Source organism: Calidris pugnax, unplaced genomic scaffold, assembly GCF_001431845.1.
Source record: "Calidris pugnax isolate Ruff unplaced genomic scaffold, ASM143184v1 scaffold129, whole genome shotgun sequence".
In the NCBI taxonomy this organism is placed as follows: Eukaryota; Metazoa; Chordata; class Aves; order Charadriiformes; family Scolopacidae; genus Calidris; species Calidris pugnax.
The window spans coordinates 1,253,401-1,274,853 of record NW_015090856.1 but is presented as its reverse complement, the minus strand read 5'-3'; the positions used below and the strand labels follow the sequence as shown (position 1 = coordinate 1,274,853).

General features: G+C 39.0%; 1 protein-coding gene across 1 annotated transcript in view; it reads right to left on the bottom strand.

The window, feature by feature from the left end:
• The window catches only part of CFAP74 (cilia and flagella associated protein 74), a 49,915-nt gene that overhangs the window by 10,231 nt on the left and 18,231 nt on the right, over positions 1-21,453 (bottom strand). The window contains exons 12-26 of the mRNA XM_014943881.1: positions 20,629-20,811; positions 19,429-19,560; positions 18,588-18,706; positions 17,032-17,098; positions 16,387-16,476; positions 14,749-14,922; positions 13,459-13,633; positions 12,382-12,491; positions 11,798-11,920; positions 10,294-10,415; positions 6,830-6,958; positions 3,539-3,626; positions 2,752-2,925; positions 1,317-1,450; positions 333-609 (exon numbers count right to left, since the gene is read on the bottom strand). Of these exons, the coding sequence (XP_014799367.1) occupies positions 333-609; positions 1,317-1,450; positions 2,752-2,925; positions 3,539-3,626; positions 6,830-6,958; positions 10,294-10,415; positions 11,798-11,920; positions 12,382-12,491; positions 13,459-13,633; positions 14,749-14,922; positions 16,387-16,476; positions 17,032-17,098; positions 18,588-18,706; positions 19,429-19,560; positions 20,629-20,811 (2,097 nt within the window). The remainder of the gene's footprint in view (positions 1-332; positions 610-1,316; positions 1,451-2,751; positions 2,926-3,538; positions 3,627-6,829; positions 6,959-10,293; positions 10,416-11,797; positions 11,921-12,381; positions 12,492-13,458; positions 13,634-14,748; positions 14,923-16,386; positions 16,477-17,031; positions 17,099-18,587; positions 18,707-19,428; positions 19,561-20,628; positions 20,812-21,453) is intronic.

The window sequence follows — 21,453 nt, the reverse complement described above, 5'->3', positions numbered from 1 at the left end:
GATTCTAAATTAAATACAATTTTTTTCCAAGATGATCCTAATAAGGTGACTTGCAGGGTTTTTTTGAAAGTCCACTATGTTAGGGTGGGCTGGTTTTATGTGACCAATATTTTTGATGTTTAAATAAATCATGGTGACAACATTGGGGAAATAACATTCGAGGTGAAAGCTCCCATAAAGCGTTAGCCAGTTAAGATGATTAACCCCCCCCAGATTTTAAAACATTTCAAACAATACAAAATATTCCAGTCACATTTACAAGTGACTGCATTTGTAGGGATGCAGATGACCAAAAGATTTGGCAGAACACTCGATGGTTAAAGTGAATTTACCTTCCCAGGCAACACAGTTCCAACTGAAGGTGTAATTGTTATGGGACAGGTCTCTGGCACATGGAACTCAAAGGAAGTTGGTCCAACGGGGGCAGCTTCCCCTTTGCCAATTCTTGGGACAGGATGAGTAAAAGGGTTGACGCTCACATGGGGATTCATCACGTAGAGCGTGGCTGTGGACACCCCGTCTAAAGCTGTTGCAGCAAACTGAACCAAGGAATGAGACAATTCAAGAGGTGGGTGGACTCCAACCGCTTTGCATGACAGCTTGAATTGTCTAAAAATAAACACATGATAAATTGTCTCAGCATAAAATAGTCTCTTAATCAGCCCGGAAAATAGGGAACTAATCCTGTAGTCCCTATTTAAGCAGAATTTCAAGCTTGCAATGGGAATTTTGCCTAAAGATGAACAATAATACTATCTATTTTTAATGCACAATTGGCTAGAGTCCCTACTTGAATTCTTCCTCTGTGAACTTCTGGAAATACATCCAGTCAAATCAAACTTTATACCACCATTATTTTAGTAGCGTTAGCTTAATGTACAAAGCATTTTCAGTAAAAAAACCAAAACCAACTACTTCAGTAATTCACCATTATTTTAGTAGCGTTAGCTTAATGTACAAAGCATTTTCAGTAAAAAAAACAACAACTCCTTCAGTAATTGTGCTGAAAAAGCAAGAGAAGGTTGCAGGTGAAGACTACCTGGAGCAAACTTGCAGCTTGGATATGGGACAAGGATAAGTTTCAGGTGGGACTGGAAAAGTCATCTCAGTAAAGACAGACACTTAAATGGAGAATGAAACTAAGAGGTACTGAGTGACTCTTGTCAACTGGAGAATTCCTACCTGCCTCCCATCTTGATCCTGGCCTTACCTCCTCTAAATAGGCAGGGATTTAATTCCTGAACTACCTTAACAGTGGAAATCCAGTGGGATTTAGATTTCTAGATTACCAGCTACTCATCAGTTTCTTAACATACCTATTAATCTCCGACTTGCAGGTTAGTTCGAAGCTGTACTCTTTGGCCTTGTTAGCTTTAAAGATTATATCCAATGTCAGGCTTTCAAGAGGAAGAAGAATACCAAATCCATCATTGGGCTGAATTTCAACAAACTTCAAAATGGTAGGATAAGAAATTATTAAAGTATGAAATTATTAACAAATTAAAATAAGATATTACTGGCAATATAAGAAAATGTTATTAGATGTACACATATCAGGAAAACAGAAATCTTCTAGCAAGAAGCTTTCACCTGAGTCAGTGACTAGTGTCTGCCTGAGGTGCAGATTTCTAATCTCTAAGTAACTTGAAAGGCATTAAATCCATTACCTCAGACTTCAGTACAGTCTCTTCCCCAGCTTCTCACCATCTATGATAATCACCTTTTGCTAATGAAGTCTATCAAATTTATTCAGTTTTCTATGAAAAGTAAATAAAGATATCAACAGTTCCCCTGTATCTTTGAAGGGCTGATCCCTGTATGATGTGCAGGTACCATAGTGACAAGCACCAGTTCAATATCTACAAATGTATACTGGTTTGTGTTTGAGTTCATGATGATTCACAAATGTCTCCCCATCGCATTTTAAGCTAATCATGAAACACATGCTGTGAAGTAAAGCTTTAACGAAGCTGAAGGTGCCAGTTTCTTTTAGCAAACTCCTTGATTTTAATCCCTAAACCAGCAGAGGAAGACAGAACGCCTCATTAAATGTCAGGTTCCTCTAGCTCCGATTCCAATATGCTAAACCATTTCACACCGTGATCATCGTGCCATTATGAAACCTGAACAGCTAACTTTTTGAGAAAAAAAAATTAAAAAATTCAGTAGAACTAGTCCACACTGAACTGGCAGCTCCTGTGATTAATTCAGCTTCCACATCAACTTACAGTCACTCAGAAAATACCTAGGCATGGTTCGGGGATGATTCCCAATAAGCAGTTTGGACACAGCCATCCTGCTTTCAAGACAAAGCCTTTAGGGATTTGGATGCAAACTGTGTGCTATTCCTGTGCCTCCGGGCCAAAGCAGCTCCCCTGAGGCTGCTTCATGCAGCAGCGTGAGGGACCTGTCAGTCTGAAAGAAAAGGGCACCAGGTCTTCTGCTAGGAGATTTCTGGGTGTAAATGTAGATATTCTAATGAGATAAAGTTAGCCTTATGTAGATGAGAATGGTAAAATCTCCTCAAAGATGTTTATACTGCTTGGAAAATGCTTAGGGTATAATAAGATGAAATTTATACAAACCAGCACCAGAACTAATCTGTGTGTTTCCACGGTGCTGCAGGCAGAAGGATTTCTATGAGTTTGCAAGAGCTAGTCAAGATTTATTTACACTCACATTCAAACATGTTTTCATAATAATTAAATATATTTTGATACAAGAAGAGGTGTTTGGGGGATAACTACATACCTCTGGAAGTCCCACAAATCCAAACTCTTGTGGCAAGATGGATTTGTTTGTTAGCTTGATGTTTGCCCGCACAGCTTCATAGATGGTGCAGTACCCAAAATTGATTTGTGCTGGGCTGATTTCCAGGTCAGAAGTAGTAACAATCGCGTGGACAGTAAAATTAACTTTTTTAGCCTGAAACAAATGCAAGAGAACAGGCTAAAAACCTCCATCTGTAGCATTTAAATGAAATGTTAGCCAAAAAGATAACCACAAAAGTTACTCTATCCCTTGACATTACCACAAGTGTACATGTAACACATTTATCCTCAACTTCAGCATCATTGTTCTCCCAAAATAAGCAATAGGAAATTTTCACTGAATTTCACTGAAATGTCTCTTTGATAAGCATAATTAAAAAAATAACAGCTATATCTCAAATTCCATATGCTAGAATGGAATCACACCTGCATCTCCAAGGAATGTAAACTCCAAGAATACATTACATCTGCTGTACAGACCAGAATCAAACCCTTGTGCCATGGGATGGGCTAACTCTCCAGTACAAAATAAACTCCTGGGGAACAGGTGAGCACCAACTAGGCAGGATGTAACTGCCTACATTGTAAACATGCTGACAAGAAGAAACTATCAAACCTGTATTATCACTTTAAGCACCTTTTACTATTATCATTGGACTTCAGCTAGTAAAGAACTCATCTAAGCTTAGGTATCATTAAATGAACACTCACTAAAATTATTTCCATCTACTCTCAGTCTCACAACCAGCATAATTAAGATCACTGACCTTACCCACAATCAGTATCCTCACTGGAACTTCCAGAATTCCTGTCTCTTCATTAAAATATCTCCCTGCATCTTCAGGAAGAGAGCGCCTAAAAATTAAAAAGTACATTCAATTTCATAAAAATATTGTGACTATTTTCTAGCTAAGTGGAATAATAAACTTCTGATAAATGTATTTCTGAAGAAAAAGAAAAAACCAAACTTGTTGCTTAAGTTTTATTATTTACAGGTTTTAATCTTAACACAGTATCTGTGCTCAAACAGGAGTATTCACAAATGTAGCTGGTTAAGCACCAACGCCTCACTGAACACAGAATAATCGGCCTTGGTCATTAATGTTGGATTTTTATTATTTTTTTTTCTTAAAGACAAGATTTTGGACACACAGGAGTTTAAGGGAGTTACACACAGATCTGCATCTGTTTATCCTGTTTTAAAATGCTATCCAGTCATTTAAAATTCTGAAAAGATTTAAATCTTACTTTATAATCAGAATATAAGATTTCTGCATCTTTGCTGCATCCACAGCCCATCACCAGCCTCACCTGGGCAACCGTTTCGACACTGATATTTATTAATTACCAGCCAGTTTGAGGTGGAACCACTTGTATCACAAAGCACAGAGACATAAAGTGAAACAAGCGTAGAGACTGATCTGTCTGATCACACCAGCCTAGTAATTTATAAGAAATATGCATTTTTCTGTAGCAGAAGCATCTTGCTCTCATACGCTGAGTTTCAGAGCTGTGAGCCCAGCCAATACAAAAGCTCCAGCATTTTTAGCTCCACTGAGCTATTTATAGCATCTTCCAGCACACGAGGGAATTGCTTCCTGTTCTCAGGTCTCCACAGAGAGAACGTTCCTACTACTACTACTGGAATTACAGTCAGTTTTTAAATGTATTGTTAAAGAATAGTTAATGAATAAATAGCACCCACTCCGTCACCACGGTGATCTCAAGTCTTGCTGCCTCTTAGTTTGCAAGTCTGAAACGTGACTTTAGAAGGTGGTTTTCAAAGGTATTGCTGCCTTGTTTAAAGACAGGAGTTAACTGGAGTTAAACCCAAGGAACTAAGTATCAGCTTTCGCTTTGTCCCAGCACATTATAACAGCAGAAGAAATTAATCTATTACAAAATAATCCAGAAAGAAAAAAAGTGTGTGTGCACAGTGACGGTGACTCTAAATTAGCTGTTATGCCTCGGGGGAAAGATACTGAAATTCTTCAGATCATCCTCTGAAAATGGCATCGTCATGCTTAAAAGCAATTAAAGAGAAGCATGAAAGACAAATCAGATTTAGACTGCCAGAATCTGCAGGACTAGTTCCAAATGCAAAAACCTAAAAGATGTGGTATTTGGGAATTGTGAAAGTCAGCAAATTGGAGAACTTGCCTTCAAATAAACAGAAAGTGCCTGCTTCAATCACTCACAAAGTCAGGAGTACTGTAAGCTCTGACCAAGCACTTCAGTGTGCACAGAACACTTGGGAGAACTTCCTGAGCCTTCAGGCATCTAATCTATTACAAAATAATCCAGAAAGAAAAATAATAAGTGTGTGTACACAGTGACGGTGACTCTAAATTAGCTGTTATGCCTCGGGGGAAAGATACTGAAATTCTTCAGATCATCCTCTGAAAATGGCATCGCCATGCTTAAAAGCAATTAAAGAGAAGCATGAAAGACAAATCAGATTTAGACTGCCAGAATCTGCAGGACTAGTTCCAAATGCAAAAACCTAAAAGATGTGGTATTTGGGAATTGTGAAAGTCAGCAAATTGGAGAACTTGCCTTCAAATAAACAGAAAGTGCCTGCTTCAATCACTCACAAAGTCAGGAGTACTGTAAGCTCTGACCAAGCACTTCAGTGCGCACAGAACACTCGGGAGAACTTCCCGAGCCTTCAGGCATCTCTTTGTTCACTTCGTATTGCTGAATGAGTTTTTCTTTTTACTTTTCTGTTACTTTTAAAATGGCTATGCTATTAATATAGCTTATAATACGAAGTCAGTGGGGAGGCACTTGCAGAGACGTGTCACTGCCTCAGTGCCTCCCCTCACCTTGCTGCCAGCTCAGCTGTCAGACACACACTTCCCCTGTCTCTCAGGTCTTTTAAAACCCAGCCGTAGACTGAAATAGCCCGATACTTATTTGATGTGTCAGAAATGCCTTAATCTCATCAAATCTCCTTTCTGAAGCTTCCCCATTTTTCAAAGGAAGATTAATGTTCTAAATCCAAGCTCTGCTTCTATCCACTCAGTAACAGCGCTTCACAGCATCCGAAGTTCAGGAACTGAAAAATGTCATCATAATGGTTACTCTTGTTGTAATCTGATAGGATTGAGATGCTGGAAGAACTGTAAATACTTCTGAATACTAAGCTGGTGAAAGTTTCACAATCAGTCATTTGACTCCTGATTTAGAATCCAGAGATGCCAAGCACATCAGTGAAAAACCAGATACACCGACATCCGTGGGACTAGATAACCTGCATGAAGAAAGCAGCAGTTTTGCAGCAGCAATCAGTGCAAGTGCTGCTGAAATATTTGGCTGTACACCAAAATTAAGATATATATAATTTAATTTGTATTTGAAAATTCATGTCCCACTAAATTCTTCAAGATGGCAATGGTGAGGTAAGTAAAATTAACAGTGGTCAACAGGAACTAATGGATTTAAATTTTTAAAAACTAGAACTCTTTGTTTCTTATAAGTGAGTTATGTTTGTGTAGGTGGATGTATCATGAAATGGAGAAGAGAAACTTCCTGGGATAAGGCTTTTAGGATCTTAGTAAATGTTATAAAAAATGAAGATCAATAAATTCATATTTTGGAGAAAAATGTACCTGGGCAGGAGAGATACAAACAGGAAGCCCAACCATTCTTACCTTAATTAGCAAGCACAGGACTTCTTGTCCAGAAATGATTTAATCAGTGATGCATGAAGTAGCCACCTGGCCTAGAAAGCCTCTCTCTTGGATAAGAATAGCTTCCCCGCAGAAACGGGAGCAGCCTCCCAGGAGCGCAACTGCTCAGCTTTTCACACTGCTGCTGTCACCACAGGAAAAGCCTTTCCTGGCAGGTACAGGATCCAAGCTCATTTCCTCCTTGAGCATCTGGCAACTTTTATGGGGGGAGAGGGAGGGGACAAGGACTGCATTGACACCAGCAGCGTCAAGTCCAGCCCGCTACAGCGTGAAGGAAGAAAAATCTTTGACCTGCTCAGGTTTTCCACTGACAGCTTCCTACGGATAGCCTCTTAAATACTGACAAAATTAACATTGTTTAGTTACCTGGGCAGAAACTTCAGCCTCAGACTGAAGGATGACTGTGCTTGGATGTAACCCGTTTTTGGAAGTAGCTCCATGTGCTTGCTCAGTTCTCTGCATACTTCAAACTTCAAACACAGTGTGGCTTTTGCTCTGCAAACAGATCAGTTGTGCCTAGGTGGCGTTTGCTCTCAGTTTGATCCCCCCCAGATCCCCACCCCGTGCATCTCTACTCCACATCACAATTATAACTGTTCCAAGCTTCCTTTGAAAATGATAGGCATGTAAAACTGCTACAGCAAAATCACGCAGTTGTATTCTCTTTTAAGATAAGTATAGAAAACAAGGCTTTGGAAGTACTATAAGTAAACCCAGCTGTATTTCAAGCAACACACGCAGCTGATGGGAACATAATTATCAAAGTGCAGCACAGGGGTAAGTCAGGTCAAGGGAAAGTCAAAGCCAAATTATTGTGAAATATCAGCTAATTATATGCTTCTAACATACGTTCCCTCTATCTGAATCAATAGGAAGCCCTCACTCAATGTCTGAGGCATCTAATTGGTCTGAGCTGCAGCACAGAACCCGTGCAAGATGGAAAAGGAGTAATCTTCTTGTACTGCTGGGTCCAGGCTCTGTGACAATTGGTGGCGGGTGAGATTGCAACAAATAAAAACCTGTTATTCTGTCTGAGAAATAGGAAAATGAAGACCAGCAACCCCCGGTTGCCAAGGGGCAAGGATACCTAGACACTGCTTAAGTGGCTAATGAGCACTTCATGTCCAGCCTGCAGTCAGAAGAATCAAGAGAATGAACCTGAAAGAGAATGCTACACCTACAACATCAACATGCACCAGTTTGTGAATTCAATTCATCCTCATAATCACCATCATTATCTCAAATCCTTCAATACCAAATACCTTCAATACCAGCTTCTACAAGCATAAAACCCCCTCAAACTCAGAGAAAGAGGGAGGGAGGGCTGTCTTATCTATCAGAGACACACTGAGAGCACTGCTGGTTTTGGGTTTTCTCCCCAAAACCGTGGTGGTTTCTTTCAAATAATGTGAGTTCACAGATCTCTTGTAATGTCTCCCCTAACAGCAGAGATTCTAGAGGGCTAAAATCCACGGTGTGATCAGTTTGCCCTATGGATAGCATACTGGAAGCCAGGAAACATCTCTCTGTTTACTGAATTGTGGCCATGTCAGAATACAGTGCTAGCCACAAACCATACCCTGCTTCGGAATTTTATGCCTGTGTGCAAAATTGCCAAGCAATTTACAAATATTTCAGCTTGTCATTTTCCTTCTCTTGGGCTGGTTTACAAGCTGTCAGTCCAGATGGTCTGCTCTAAATCAACAGCTCCAGCATGTGGTACTGGGAGCCTGGAATGATTTCTGACTGTTGACAATCTAAGAGAACTATATACTACTTCATTAAATCAGTGCAGATTAGAACCTGCCAAAGAAATTACTTTTCAAAGTGATTTATATGGAACAGGATTCTGATAAGACACTTTCATCCTTTACGCTGCTTATTTATGCTTCCTGATTACCATATTCTATGTGACCAGAAAAAAGCCACAAAACCCAAACCAAACCCAGTATTAACCAACATTTGCAATTCTACAGAGCTTGCTGGGACACTTATGTGCCAGAGCAAACTAATTTGAAAAACTTCATCTTCTACCTAAGCTATAGCCTACAATGTCATAAATTGCAGCAGCAATATGTACAGGCAAGTTCTTTCCTATGCTGCTTCTGCCAGATGTTTGTGTATTGGTGGTGAATGAAAAACCTACCCCTGGTCTGGACCAGATTTTGCCCTGAAAATCTAAAGATTTCTCTAACTACAGATTTTAGGCTGGGTTTTTTTTTTTTCCTTTTCTATAACTAGTTAGGGATTGAGACAGAAATCATAAGAATATTCCTGAATAGCAAGTTTAAGTATCTAGTTAACATTTAATTAAAGAATGTGTGTTCTAGAAGTTATGCTACTAGGATATCCCTGAACATGAAATATTTTGAATTTCCGCCCAAATGACTGTATAACCAAGACAATTTTTACTAACCATGGAGACTTGGGTGATAAATCAAAGACTTGATTTGCCAAGGTACTGAGGACAGTACACTACATATTAACTGCTCTTAATTTAGGGAGACTTGGCGAAGGATCAGCAGGATTCTTCCCTCAGTCAAGAAATTTTGCCCTAAGCAATTTGACAGCTGCTATCTTTGGGATCCCCTTGAAATCTTAAGTTTTCATTAGGAGAGTTATTCTGTTTCTATACTTAAAAGTTTTATCCCTGGGTTATCTAGACCAAGTAAAATCACTTACATAACTTGTGCTTGTCATATCTGTAAGCTGAATTTCTGAGATAACAGCTTTACTCATTTCTTTCCAACTGTGAAGAATCTCTGCAGTCTGTAATTCTGGTAAGAGGTTTAGAATGGATGCCTTCTACAGAACCCATCTCTCCCCCACCCTCCCACAAACCCACCCCAATCCTATTTAAATAGAACCTAAGAAATGCAAATTGTTAAAATAAGCATTCAGTAGTGACTGCATTAGGTAGAGGGAAGACACCCAGCACCTGAAGACAATTACAAATTCATGTAATCACTCTCTAATAGCATGAAACCTCTGGGAGCCAACAAGCTGAAATATTCTCTTTAAATTCCAGTGCAAACAGAACCAGTCTCCAGACATTACTGGCCTGGACTACAGAAACACCCAGTTACCTGTTTACAGGGGAAAAAGTACTTGGTGACTATCCACGTACTCATGAGGTATCTGTCACTCCAGTACAGTGTTTAATGTACCCCCTACATGGGTTAGGAAAAGCTCTACCCTCCCTATTTCACAGTAAATGCAAAAGGATGGACATGGTTTATCCAGCATCATGTCCCAAGTCTGTTAAGACTGGTGACTGACCCCAATAAAGGACAGTCAGTGTGAGGCTGGCTTCTACACTGTAAGTCTCCCAGGGTCTTTCATTAAAGGTAGAATAGCTGAGAAATAACAGGAAATACAAAATATTCTTTCTTTCTTAAAAGTTTCCTGGGTGAATCAATTATACGCAATGTGCACTTAATTTTAGACACATTCATCTCCCTAATCTTTAGTGTGCACATTCCACATGATGGAACTCCATGGGGTTGCTATTCCCTGGGGACAGTCCCACCACAGAACAGGTAATACAGAGGGAATCTTCCAGGAGTGGACAGGCATGTATTAACCCAGAGACTCCACAGCTACAGCTGGTGTTGGAAGTCTGGGACAGCAGGATACCCAAGTCCAACTTCCACAGAAGTGTGGAACTCCAAGGGCATGTAATCAGGGAGTCCTCCTGAAATGCCAAGGGAAAAACCAAGCTGTTCTTCAGCTTCTTCTGATGACAAGATGGGTCTGTGACAATGGAACCTCAAGACTTAAGATCTCATTGCTTAGCTATAGAAAGAGCTGATAATGAAAACGTTACTCACCTGCTTTGGATGACAATGCAATCCTGATAAAGCCGGTCATACATACAGATCTTTAAATCAACGTTGGGATTGGACACCCAGACCGGGACATCAACAGAAACTCCAATGGCCCTAAAGAACAGCTGTCAATACATAAAGCAAGAGTGTAATTATTTTTGTTAATCTCAACTTCTTACTTATCTAGACAGAGTAAGAATTTCTGCTATAAACTACTGCTGAGTAAAATATTTTATTAGTCATATTACAACAGATTCTCTAATTAGGCAAAGCTATTAATACAATTTGTAAAATACAAACTAGATGTTATGGTGTCCCAGCAGAAAAAAAGAATTATGATTTGGTTTTAATTCTTTGATGGAGAACGTGAAGGAAGAGTGTGTTGCCCTTCATACTGAAAAGAAATACTTAAAGTGCATCCAGCTAAAGTGAATAATAGTTCAGAAACTCAAGAGCCTGCAGCCTGTTTAGCCAGCAAAGAAATGTAGTAATGTACATCTGAGGGAGAGGGCACCCTTAGATACCAAGCCTGCAGCCTGTTTAGCCAGCAAAGAAATGAGGTAATGGCAGCACAGCACTGTAATTCCCATAACGACCTTAGGTCTGACACCAGTGACCACATTGCTCAGACTTTGATAAAATGATCCTGAGGGAGAGGGCACCCTTAGGTACCACCACCAGCAGCTCCTTATGTAGGCCACTCCGTCTGCAGCACGTGGAGAGAGCCAAGGCTGGCCTCCTGAGCTTCTTGGAAGTTTATCTTTAATATTTTGGCAAGCTTCTGTGAACTGTTCCCAGGCAGAATTTGGCTTCCAATAAAGTGTGGAATCAAAATATGCTGAAGTGGTAACTAAAGTTGCCATCTCTTCCAGCTTTCACACATCAGTTTCACTACTGCATGCTAAATAATTCCAATTCTGACATATCCGAAAGAAAATAAACTATGTAGGTTGGCAATAGAGAATAATACTTTTGTATTTGTTTCCAGGACATTAGATGTTTTCCAGCACGACGTCTGATGAAATGGGAGCATCAGGAGTATTTGCACATAAATGTAAGAGAAACAACAGGTTTAATAACCACACTGCATCAGAAAGAAGAGCTGTGATTCTCAAAGTTACCTCCCATCAAACCACATAACACATAATCATGTGGTACCTTGTTATTTCTTACAATGTCCATAAACACAACTTCCTCTACCTCCAACAACAGGTTTAATAACCACACTGCATCAGAAAGAAGAGCTGTGATTCTCAAAGTTACCTCCCATCAAACCACTAACACATAATTATGTGGTACCTCGTTATTTCTTACAATGTCCATAAACACATCTTCCTCTACCTCTTCCTGGTTCTAATATAGGATTCCAAACAATTTTAATTCTTGGGAAAAGCAGTAGGAGAATTTTCAACTCTTTCTCCAAACAATTTTAATTCTTGGGAAAAGCAGGAGGAGAATTTTAAACTTTTACAGTGTTTTGAAGCAAGTCTTGCACAAAATCACTCACTGGTTTGCAGTCTGGGTTGTCAAACGTGATCACAAACTCTGCCTGCGCATCCCCAGGGATAGTTGGGACAAATAGAATCTGAAGTTTGACTGAGCTGAAGGGTCCAATTTCACCTTCAGTAACCTAAATAAGAAGTAAAATGTTTTTAATGAAAATCTGACTGTATTACTGTAGTTGGCCATAAATTGCATTAAAGCAGCAATATTTACTCATACAATCAAACACTCAAGTCTGACATTCTCAGACATTCTTCCTTTTCCACTGTCACTAGAATTTGTATAACCACAGAACGACAGAGCAGAAAAAAATCCGTTTGACAAAAAAATAGGAGAAAAAAAAAGAAGAGAGTTAAATTATTGGAAATGTAAATCTCTACAGAATCTCAACTCGAATAAATCTTTATAGATCAAAAGAAAGAGAAACTGTCATATGATTTAATTTTAAGAATTAATTGTGATATAGTGAAGTCCAGTGGGCTTGGAATTGATCATGTATTTAAGCATTTCCCACCAGAGCCCAAGCAATTTATTTGGTGTAGGCTTAGAGTAGTGAAAACCTTCTCTGCATCTCAAGAAATGCATTACCTTTCCAAGCATAATTTCAACTGGTGTTTCTTCAGGAGAAAGTTCTACATTATGTGCATTGTCTGTGTCTAGAGCTGATCTGGAATTTAATACATCTTGACCAAGTTGTTCTGGGGAAAAAAAAATAAATCATAAACAAACTCCTACAAAATTCTGGATGTGTGTATAGATTCACTAGACAAAAACATCAACCAGAGAAGCACACTCCAGTTCTGCTGCAGAGTAAGAATATTAATGTTTCAGTAGGATAAAGTATGTATCAGAGACTGTTCCATCAAGAATGGAAATTCAGCTGAAAGCGTGAACTGAGCTTCAAGAATAATTTCCATGGGACAAAGCAACGCAGTCAGGAGGACCTGCAAAGCAAGTGAAAGTGCTGCTTCACTTTCTCTTCAAACAACTGTAATGAAGTAATGCATCACGAGAGAGACGAAGCTCACTCTGGACTGGATGGCAGCAATCAACTGGCAACCGTACAGCAAACAGTATTTAAAAATAAAAACCACCCACAACCGTGCCATGGAACTTTTAGTTGGAATGATCAGTATCCCAAAGAAATATTAAAGAATACAGATAATAAAAAAAATTTAAGAAGTCTTTCTTCTACATGACTGGATTTTATTAAGCACATAGTAAACATTAGGAATGAGATGGAGAACGTCTGAGGAGGTTTATCTTTCTGCTTCCTTGTTCCTAGAATTACAGACTATAAAAATAAACCTGTCATGTGGATTTCTATTCTGAGAAGTGGGTATTCAGTTGCTGAGACAAGAATGATAACAATTTTGCAGTTTCTGTACACGAGTTGGATTCTATGTTCTTCTAAGATGGAATTGTTGATCACTAATGAGAAGTGAGATTCTCCGCTGCTTTTGATATAATGGTGTCAGTACGTTATTTTTAGGCACTTTTTAGGCACTACAAAGAAAGATACCATTACTACTAGAATGATGAACTACTTAATTTACTGAGCAACTTTGCAAACTGAATCCCACAGTTCATCACAGGAGACTCTACAAATGGAGAAAGCTTAGCCTGGGAAACTGTACTGCTTGTTTTCTACAATGCTCATCTCACCTGTGGAACCATCTTTCCAGCTCATCTCCACCCTCTGCAGCTCCTCCTGGGCTGCACTGCAGGGCCTCTCTTCACTATCCTCAGGACAAATTAGTTCCTTCTTTTCAACTACAGATGTCACAGAATTATTGCTGATTTTCTTTTCAGGGATGCAGGCACTGAAGTGTTGAGTAACCTGTTAGAAAACACAGAAAAACCCCATTTTCTGCCGTGACTGTTCATCCAGCTTCTACCAGCTCTGACTTTATCAAGGAGTTGCAAATCAGACTTGTGTCTTCTTGCAACTTTTCCACAAATGTGCTGCACTTCTAAAAACTGCACATTCCACTAGACCTTTATCAATGAGCAGGTTTCACTTTTGCTGGCTGCCCAAAATAGTTAAATAATTCAATGGAAGCAATACAATACAGTGTTAATTATTTGACAATTAACAGAATGAACATTTTTCTAGTGGAAACATGGGCAGTTCTATGTCAAAACTAAATCTGCTAAAACTAGCCTTCTGTTTATCACACACCTACAAAAGACAGAATACAGAAGGAAAACCATGGATACACGCAGTGTTATTTCACAAATTCTTTATTTGAACCACACTTAAGGTAAGGATAGTATGAGAGTCGAAACCCACAGCAAACAGCTCAGCAGTTTCCCTATACATACTATTTCATGTCGTGTTTCAAAAGAGAGGTCCTTCAATTCATTTAATACTGTTTATTATTACAGTTTTCAGGCAACAGCCCTCAAAGTAATTCTTAGTTTGACTAAAAAGATTTCTTCCCTTGTAACAACAGCTTGTCCGTAGCTCTGACTGTTCTTTTGATAGGAAATTTGAACAGCTCTGAATTTTTAAAGGGAGATCACAGGCTAGTGCTCCCAGTTCTCCTTACCTTATTGCTAGTTGTGCAGCAGTTTGCATTTTTCTTAAGTCTAGGAGCTCAGATTTTAAATTACTGTCAGAATCTCCTCTTTTAACTAAGTATTTTTTCCTAATTTTCATGGATGTGGAGGAAATAGCAAAAAATTAGCATAATAGTCATTAGCATATATGACTAACATGTTAAAAAAATTATCATTGTTGGTTTCCCTCCCAAATAACTGTTTTAAATTTTTGTGATACTTGTGGGTCTAACAGATTACACTAACATATGCTAACCCAAACAAACTACTAAAGGTTGGACCAATCTTCCAAAGTCCCTTCCAACTTGAGCCCTTCTACGATTCTGTACAATTCCACCACACTTAGTGCAGCAGAAGGTTTCTATCAATGTAGGGAAGTGCTTTTGAACCTACCACTCTTCCAAGAGAGGGTTTTGCTGTTGCTCTCTGTGTACTGCTGTCACCTGCTGACGGCTGAACTTTGAATCTTGTTCCCAAAGCTCCGCTGTTTGTCAGGTTGATGGTCCGTGAAATTGTCTCTCCCACCACATGGCTGCCAAAGTCAATGAACTCTTTATCTAGTGCCAGCTGGGAGAAGATAAACCATTAATTACTACTGTCCTAGGTAGTCAGTAACGTCAACTGAATGAGCATCCACCTTTTCAAGAACAGGACTTTAAAGCTCTTATTATCATTTCAAAGACAGTATCAAACAACAACATGAACTGGGGGTATCCTCCTGCCTTTTTGTAGCATCCAACTCATTAAAACAATGTCTTGTTGAACTGAGCCACTTCCCTCTCAGCCCATGATATGACAATGAAAGAACAGGTTAAATTCTGTTCATAGCAGCAGTTTGTGTAAGTCTTCAGGTAGTTACTGTGGAAGTAGGTAATATTTACACACCCAGTCAATGTTGTTGCTCTTGTGTTACAGTAAAGTGGTTTTACTAGCATCGAGCTGAAAAACAAGCTATATTTTACATCATATACTGACTACACATCAGTCTATAATTCATCCTGTCCTGTTTCTTTAAGCTACTGTGGTTTACAACCAGTTTAAAAATACACTACTTCATATAAGATTAAGCTACTGTGGTTTACAACCAGTTTAAAAAGTAATACACTACTTCATATAAGATATTTAATGACTTTGTAACTGGGTATGTAATAACAAGAGGCTTGCAATTCAAGTTCAGGCATCAGAAAGACAAAGACAACTTGGTTGTCTAGTCTCCTGCTTACAGCTGAACTCTTCCCAATTCCAGGGTGTAAAGAACAGGAGTTCCTGTGTGTAATTAGCACACAACGATGGTATGAATTCTCTAGGTGAAAAAAACCTGCTCCTTTGATCAGAGATTCATGCGCTGGCTTTGCTGGGAATGGCATTGTGCATTCTCATTTTCAAGGTCTTTTAATTGAAAACCATCAAAGAGTCCTATCCACACAGTCAGGTTGAAGTATGAAATAGCGATGTGATATTCCAGCTTCCTACAAGTGCTTAATATTAAAGCACATCCTTAAATATTCTGCTATATTGCCAATATCATAATTATAGTGCAGTACCTTTCAGTTACTTCCCCCCCTTCTATTTGCTGTGTAACAGATTATTCTGGATTCATTTCCCTGTTTCAATGTGCAGTCCAGTAAACAAACTTTCCATGCGATCTTATTCATTCAGTTTACTGAAACGTAACAACACAAACTCCAGGCAGACACTCATATGGCTAAAGCCTTTTAAAAATTATTTTTCCATTTTCATTATTAAGCATGCTCCCAATGTATCCCAAATTTTGCAGTTGCCAGTCTCATTCCAATACTGAGCATCTTCTTGCATAACCTTTTTCCTCCAGCATTGTATATTCTCATCTATAATTTCTTTTGGCCTGGGAAGCCAAAGCTGCTCTCAGCTATGAAGGAAGTAATTTAAAAAAAGTTCAAAGTTGTTTATGTTGTCTCACATTTTCTATTACTGTTGTTCTACTGACACTTACAATGTCACTTACAGTCACAGCCACTTACAGTTCCTTAACTGTAACTTAAAGTCACTTACAATGCACCTCTTGGCTGTACATTTTAACGGAACAGAAAAAGAACCTGTCTGTGCCATAAACATGACTTCTCCTTCCAGAGTTTCATTTATCTAGGGGAAAAAAACAACAAACAACAAACCCATCAAGTCATTTGCAAAGATTTAGCTTACGTAGTCTGATGAAAAATACTTTCACTCATTCTCTGAGTAGCATTAAAATTTATCTCTAGGCATCCTACATTTCCACTTTAAAACAGTCTCTGGTACCTGCCTGGCTGACTTTACCTGCACAACACTATCATTCTTCTCCTTTGGAGCAAGTTTCAAACCATACCCCAAGAACACCTTGTGACAGGCATTTTTCTAAAACGTGCCCTTAGAATATGCCTTACAAAAATTTAACAGTCTTCTCGTTTGGAGCAAGTTTCAAACCATACTCCAACAACACCTTGTGACAGGCATTTTTCTAAAACATGCCCTTAGAATATGCCTTACTGCAATTTAACAGAGCTTGAACATTCATACAGTTGACCAAGTACAAAAGTACCTTTTCTAGAAATACAGTATTTTTCCTTATTAACAGCTAAGAAATTAAATTAATGATGTTTTTAATTAGACTAGTGGATTATATTAGGATTGTGTAATTTAGCACCCAGGTGCACTTACCATTGGCTTAAATGTTACCACCAATCCACAAGACATTCCAGAAGATATTTTGCCAGGTGGGTTGAAACTATGGAGATAATTAACATAAAACACCAAATTAAAGCTATGTATGAAACATCCAGCTCCTATTCTGGTAACAATGGCTGATTTTTTTTTCTTATTCCCACCCCCCCCACACTTGGATTAATGACTTAGAAAAATCAGAATGAGTGACAGATTAATGAAAAGCTACAGAACCCTGCTGCAATTGTAAAACTACAAAGGCTGATTCTTTATTGAGGTTTTGCTCAGAAAGCCTTAAAGTGGTTTTAAAAGGCAAGAATTATTGCCTTCATGCTACAGACAACAAGACTGAAGCCAAACAGGTAAAGTCAAGGCTCAATAATATCAAGAAGAGAGTTGCCCAATCTCCTGTTTTGACAACCAGGAAGCAGCCTTGTCCTGATAGTCCATTTTGCATGTCGCTCTATAACATCTCCCCTGGCCAAGTAGCAAACCAAGAGGGGGAAAGAAGGAGAAAAAAAAAAGGTATCTGCAACTGATTAGAGAGTGTGGTGCTTGCTGCAAACTGTATCCAAATTATCTTGAATAGAAACTGCCACTTATTTCAATGCCTCATTTCACGGTCTCTGTGATGCAAGTAAAACGCCCATCAGAAGACAAGAAATCTCACAGCTGCACTCTCCATGAAATTATTAAGGCCCTACTGGAGACCTATTCTGCCTGACAGGAACAGAAAGGAAGCCAAACCAAAGAGACAAGTCAATGTTGTGAGCCATGGGAATACCTAAGCAAACTGAAACACAGAACATACATCCTAATCACAATTTTATCAAAAAAAAAAATTTAAACTCAACAAAAGCAAGATGAAACATTTTCAAACAGAAAAAGGAAACCATTTGGAATTCAGGAGCTTAAAATGTGAATAGGGCAATAAAGAACTGCATACTGACCTTCAGAACATATCACTGGCAGTTTCTCCTGAGAAAGACTAAGGAATTTCAAATGTTACCCTGACAAACTATTTACGATTTAGAGCATAGGCTGCCAAACACACACTGCCCTACACAACAAACAGACTCCCACTGCATGGAGCTGTAGTAATGCTCATTTTAACCATTAGAATATAGCTTTATTTACAAATACAGTGCCTGTCTGTCACTGGTAACCAATATTTTAACCATTAGAATATAGCTTTATTTACAGTGCCTGTCACTGATAACCGATAAAGAGATTCTTTTCCCCTTTTTAAAAGGGTCTGACGTTTTTGGAAAAAAAGCTTTCTGCTTGTTACCACCACAGGTCTGTGTTGCTTCCCACAGATCTGGTCCCTTGCTGTCACTACTACAGAAACCACTGACATGCAGCTCGGGCTCAGTAAAACCTCTTCCTTCTCAGCTCTGAGACATGATTCCTTTCCTCAACACACAAGAATGGATTGTAATCATTTAGATGTATTTACTGAAATGTATTTCATTTGCTACAGAATTTGGTTACATCTCTTGTTGTGGCACACAGGTCAAACAAGCAAAAAGTCTACAGGTAATTTTACCTACTGAACACTGATGAAGTCCTTGAGCCATTCGCTGATTCCCACTAGTCTGCAGAAATTAACACGGTAGGATGCATTTATCAAAACTATCTTCTTTTTGTAGAGTTGACCAACATCAAAATCCTTGGGACATCAAACATACCAGGTGGTGAGAATTACAGGAAGTAACATTTACAGATGTAATGACAAAACCAAGTACTTCTACTGGGATCACAAGCCTATGTGCAAAGCAGATGTAATGACAAAACCAAGTACTTCTACTATACTACTGGGATCACAAGCCTGTGTGCAAAGGATTGTATAAACCCATAAAGCATTGCCTTGCTCCAGACATACAGCCTACAAAGCCTGGAAACTCCTGCTTCATGGATGGGGCAACATTATTTGGGTTTGTGCACAGTAACACACCAAGCTGCTCTGTCACATTCATGTCACATTTTAGACTGTGTGTGGCAAGGACCATACAGATTTTTTGAACGTAGAGCAAGGTGCCACTGTCTTCCAATAGAGATCTGCTGCTTCTGTGTGAGGTACAGGCTTCCAGGTCCTAATAAAAGCCAAACCCCATGAAAGCTGTACACCTGGGCACATCCAGTAACACCCAGCTAAGCAGCATCCTGCAGGCAGACTGGCAGCTGTTCCCCTGGCACAGCGAGAAGCCTTGTCTGATGCATCACACCAGCAACCTTTTCCAGTCCACAGAAGTAGCAGGCAAAAGTAGACCAATAAGAGACAACAATTTTCCTTTTCTTCCCAGCACAACAGAATTTTGATCAAGATATCGGTATATACATCAGTAGATACAAACATTATCTTTTTAGATGCTATGCAGAACGGGCACTAACCTGGAAATGAATGCAACTCGGTTTACTATAGAAAGTACGTCCCTTACATTCACGACCAGACACTATTTGCTTGTGAGAAATCCCCGTTTGGAATTTCTCCAGCTGCTCTGGATCCATTTCTTCTTTGGCCACCTAATAAGGAACATCAGTAAAAACCACCACAGCTGTAAGTAAGTGTGATCACAGAATCCATAGCTATCTCAAGGCAGAAAGGTCAGTGAATGGAATCTCTTAGTATCTGGCCAGCCTGTCCCTGCTTCTCTCCAGATCAAACTCAGCCTCCCAGCTTCTATGTGAAGAATATAATTTATTCTCTGTTGTCTGTTCTGTAGCTTATCATCATCCCACACTATGACATAATGTTTTTAATGGCAGTATTAGCTCTTCTGCACTTAAAGAGTTCTTTTTCCCTCAAATTCTTAAACAAATATTCATTCAGAAAAAAAAAATCAGCTAACTTCACTGGAACATTTCAGTTACGCTCCAGTGCTTCGTTCAGGCAAGTATGTGAATCTGTCCTGACATTATTTCTTTTTACTTGATTATAAAGTCTGCTCTTAAAGGACTTCTACATCTCAAAAAAGCAGTGTATGCAAGTATACCTTAGAATAACAATATCTTAACTCCACAATCCCACTCTATAAGAGTGTACTATTTACTTCTCTTTAGAGTACAGAATACTATTACTTTGCTACTTTTCTTTGCCTAGTACGGTACAAAAAAGTTGTTTCTACATAAAGCAACGTGTGTTGCCAGCTCAACAGAAAGGTGTGTTTAGTTGTTTTCAACTCAAACAAGTGAGAATGGTGTGATGTGTGTCTTCACACATCTCTGAACTAAAATTGAAGTAGTATTTTCTCTTCGAGAGAGAGCAAACTCCACAAGAAATGTCAAACAGCAATTACTCTGATGATATCCTCACACCTCCATCTCTACATCTATGTGATAAAGTCTGCATTTTAACTGCAAAATAGATAATTGTTTTTAAGCAAGGTCCCTAAACCAGCACTTGCCAGTGTCTTTACTACAGATGTATACAGCTGCTGGAGAGGCAAATGAAACTTTTCTAACCCATTAAAATACTTCTATGGATACTGTCAAAATTTCATAGAGACTAACTTCACAAGTCCATTACAAAAGAATCCCACCTGCACTTTTTTTGTCTTTTCTCTTTCTAATAAGAGATATCAGAAACCTTACCTTGCACAAGTCACATTCCTGACCCCAAAGTCCTGGGAACTCCGGTTCCACTAGGACCTTGTCCTTCTCTTCCTCATCTTCATCACTTTCACAGAGCCCATCATGGGATGTTTCTTCAGAAATCTCTCCTACAGAGGCAGTTCTCTCACCAGCTGAGGAACAAGGTGGCGGAGGGCACCACGGCTTTTGTGAAAGAACATAAGTTTTGAAGATACAGTTAAAAATTACTAGAGGACAGTTACTGCAACAGGGGTTTCTGAGGAGATCTTTTAATACAAAAATGGCAGATCTATAAAGCTCAGAGGCCAAAGATGCCAACTTTGGTTGGTCACTTCTTAAGGCACTAAATACTGACAAAATCTTATGTTAAAAGCATCTTTATGACATTAGCTGTATGCTACAGGAGCCTAGAAACTAGTTCTCAGGCATGACAATCCTGACTGTGGCTTTTCAATGTTTTGTGTGTCACAGAATGACTAAGGACTTTGTTGTTTTATATGATTATTTCAACCAATACCCTTCCCTCACCCCTTTTATTTTAAATATCTAAAGATTGCAAGAAGCCAGTAGTTTCTGCAGGGAATTCAATTCATTCTATTTTCCAGATCAGAACTGTTTAGGTAAAAAAACCCATGCAGGAAGCTGTTTCTAGAGAGAACCACTTTCTCCTCTTTAATAGAGTGGAAACGTTTCTCTTGTGCTGACAAACTGATCTGAATCCTTATTCAGGGATGAAGGTAATTAAACTGGAAGCGATGGTACTTTGCATGGGTTTTGATGTCTGTTGCAATTCACATGTTTGAAAGCTCACCTCTTCTAACAAAT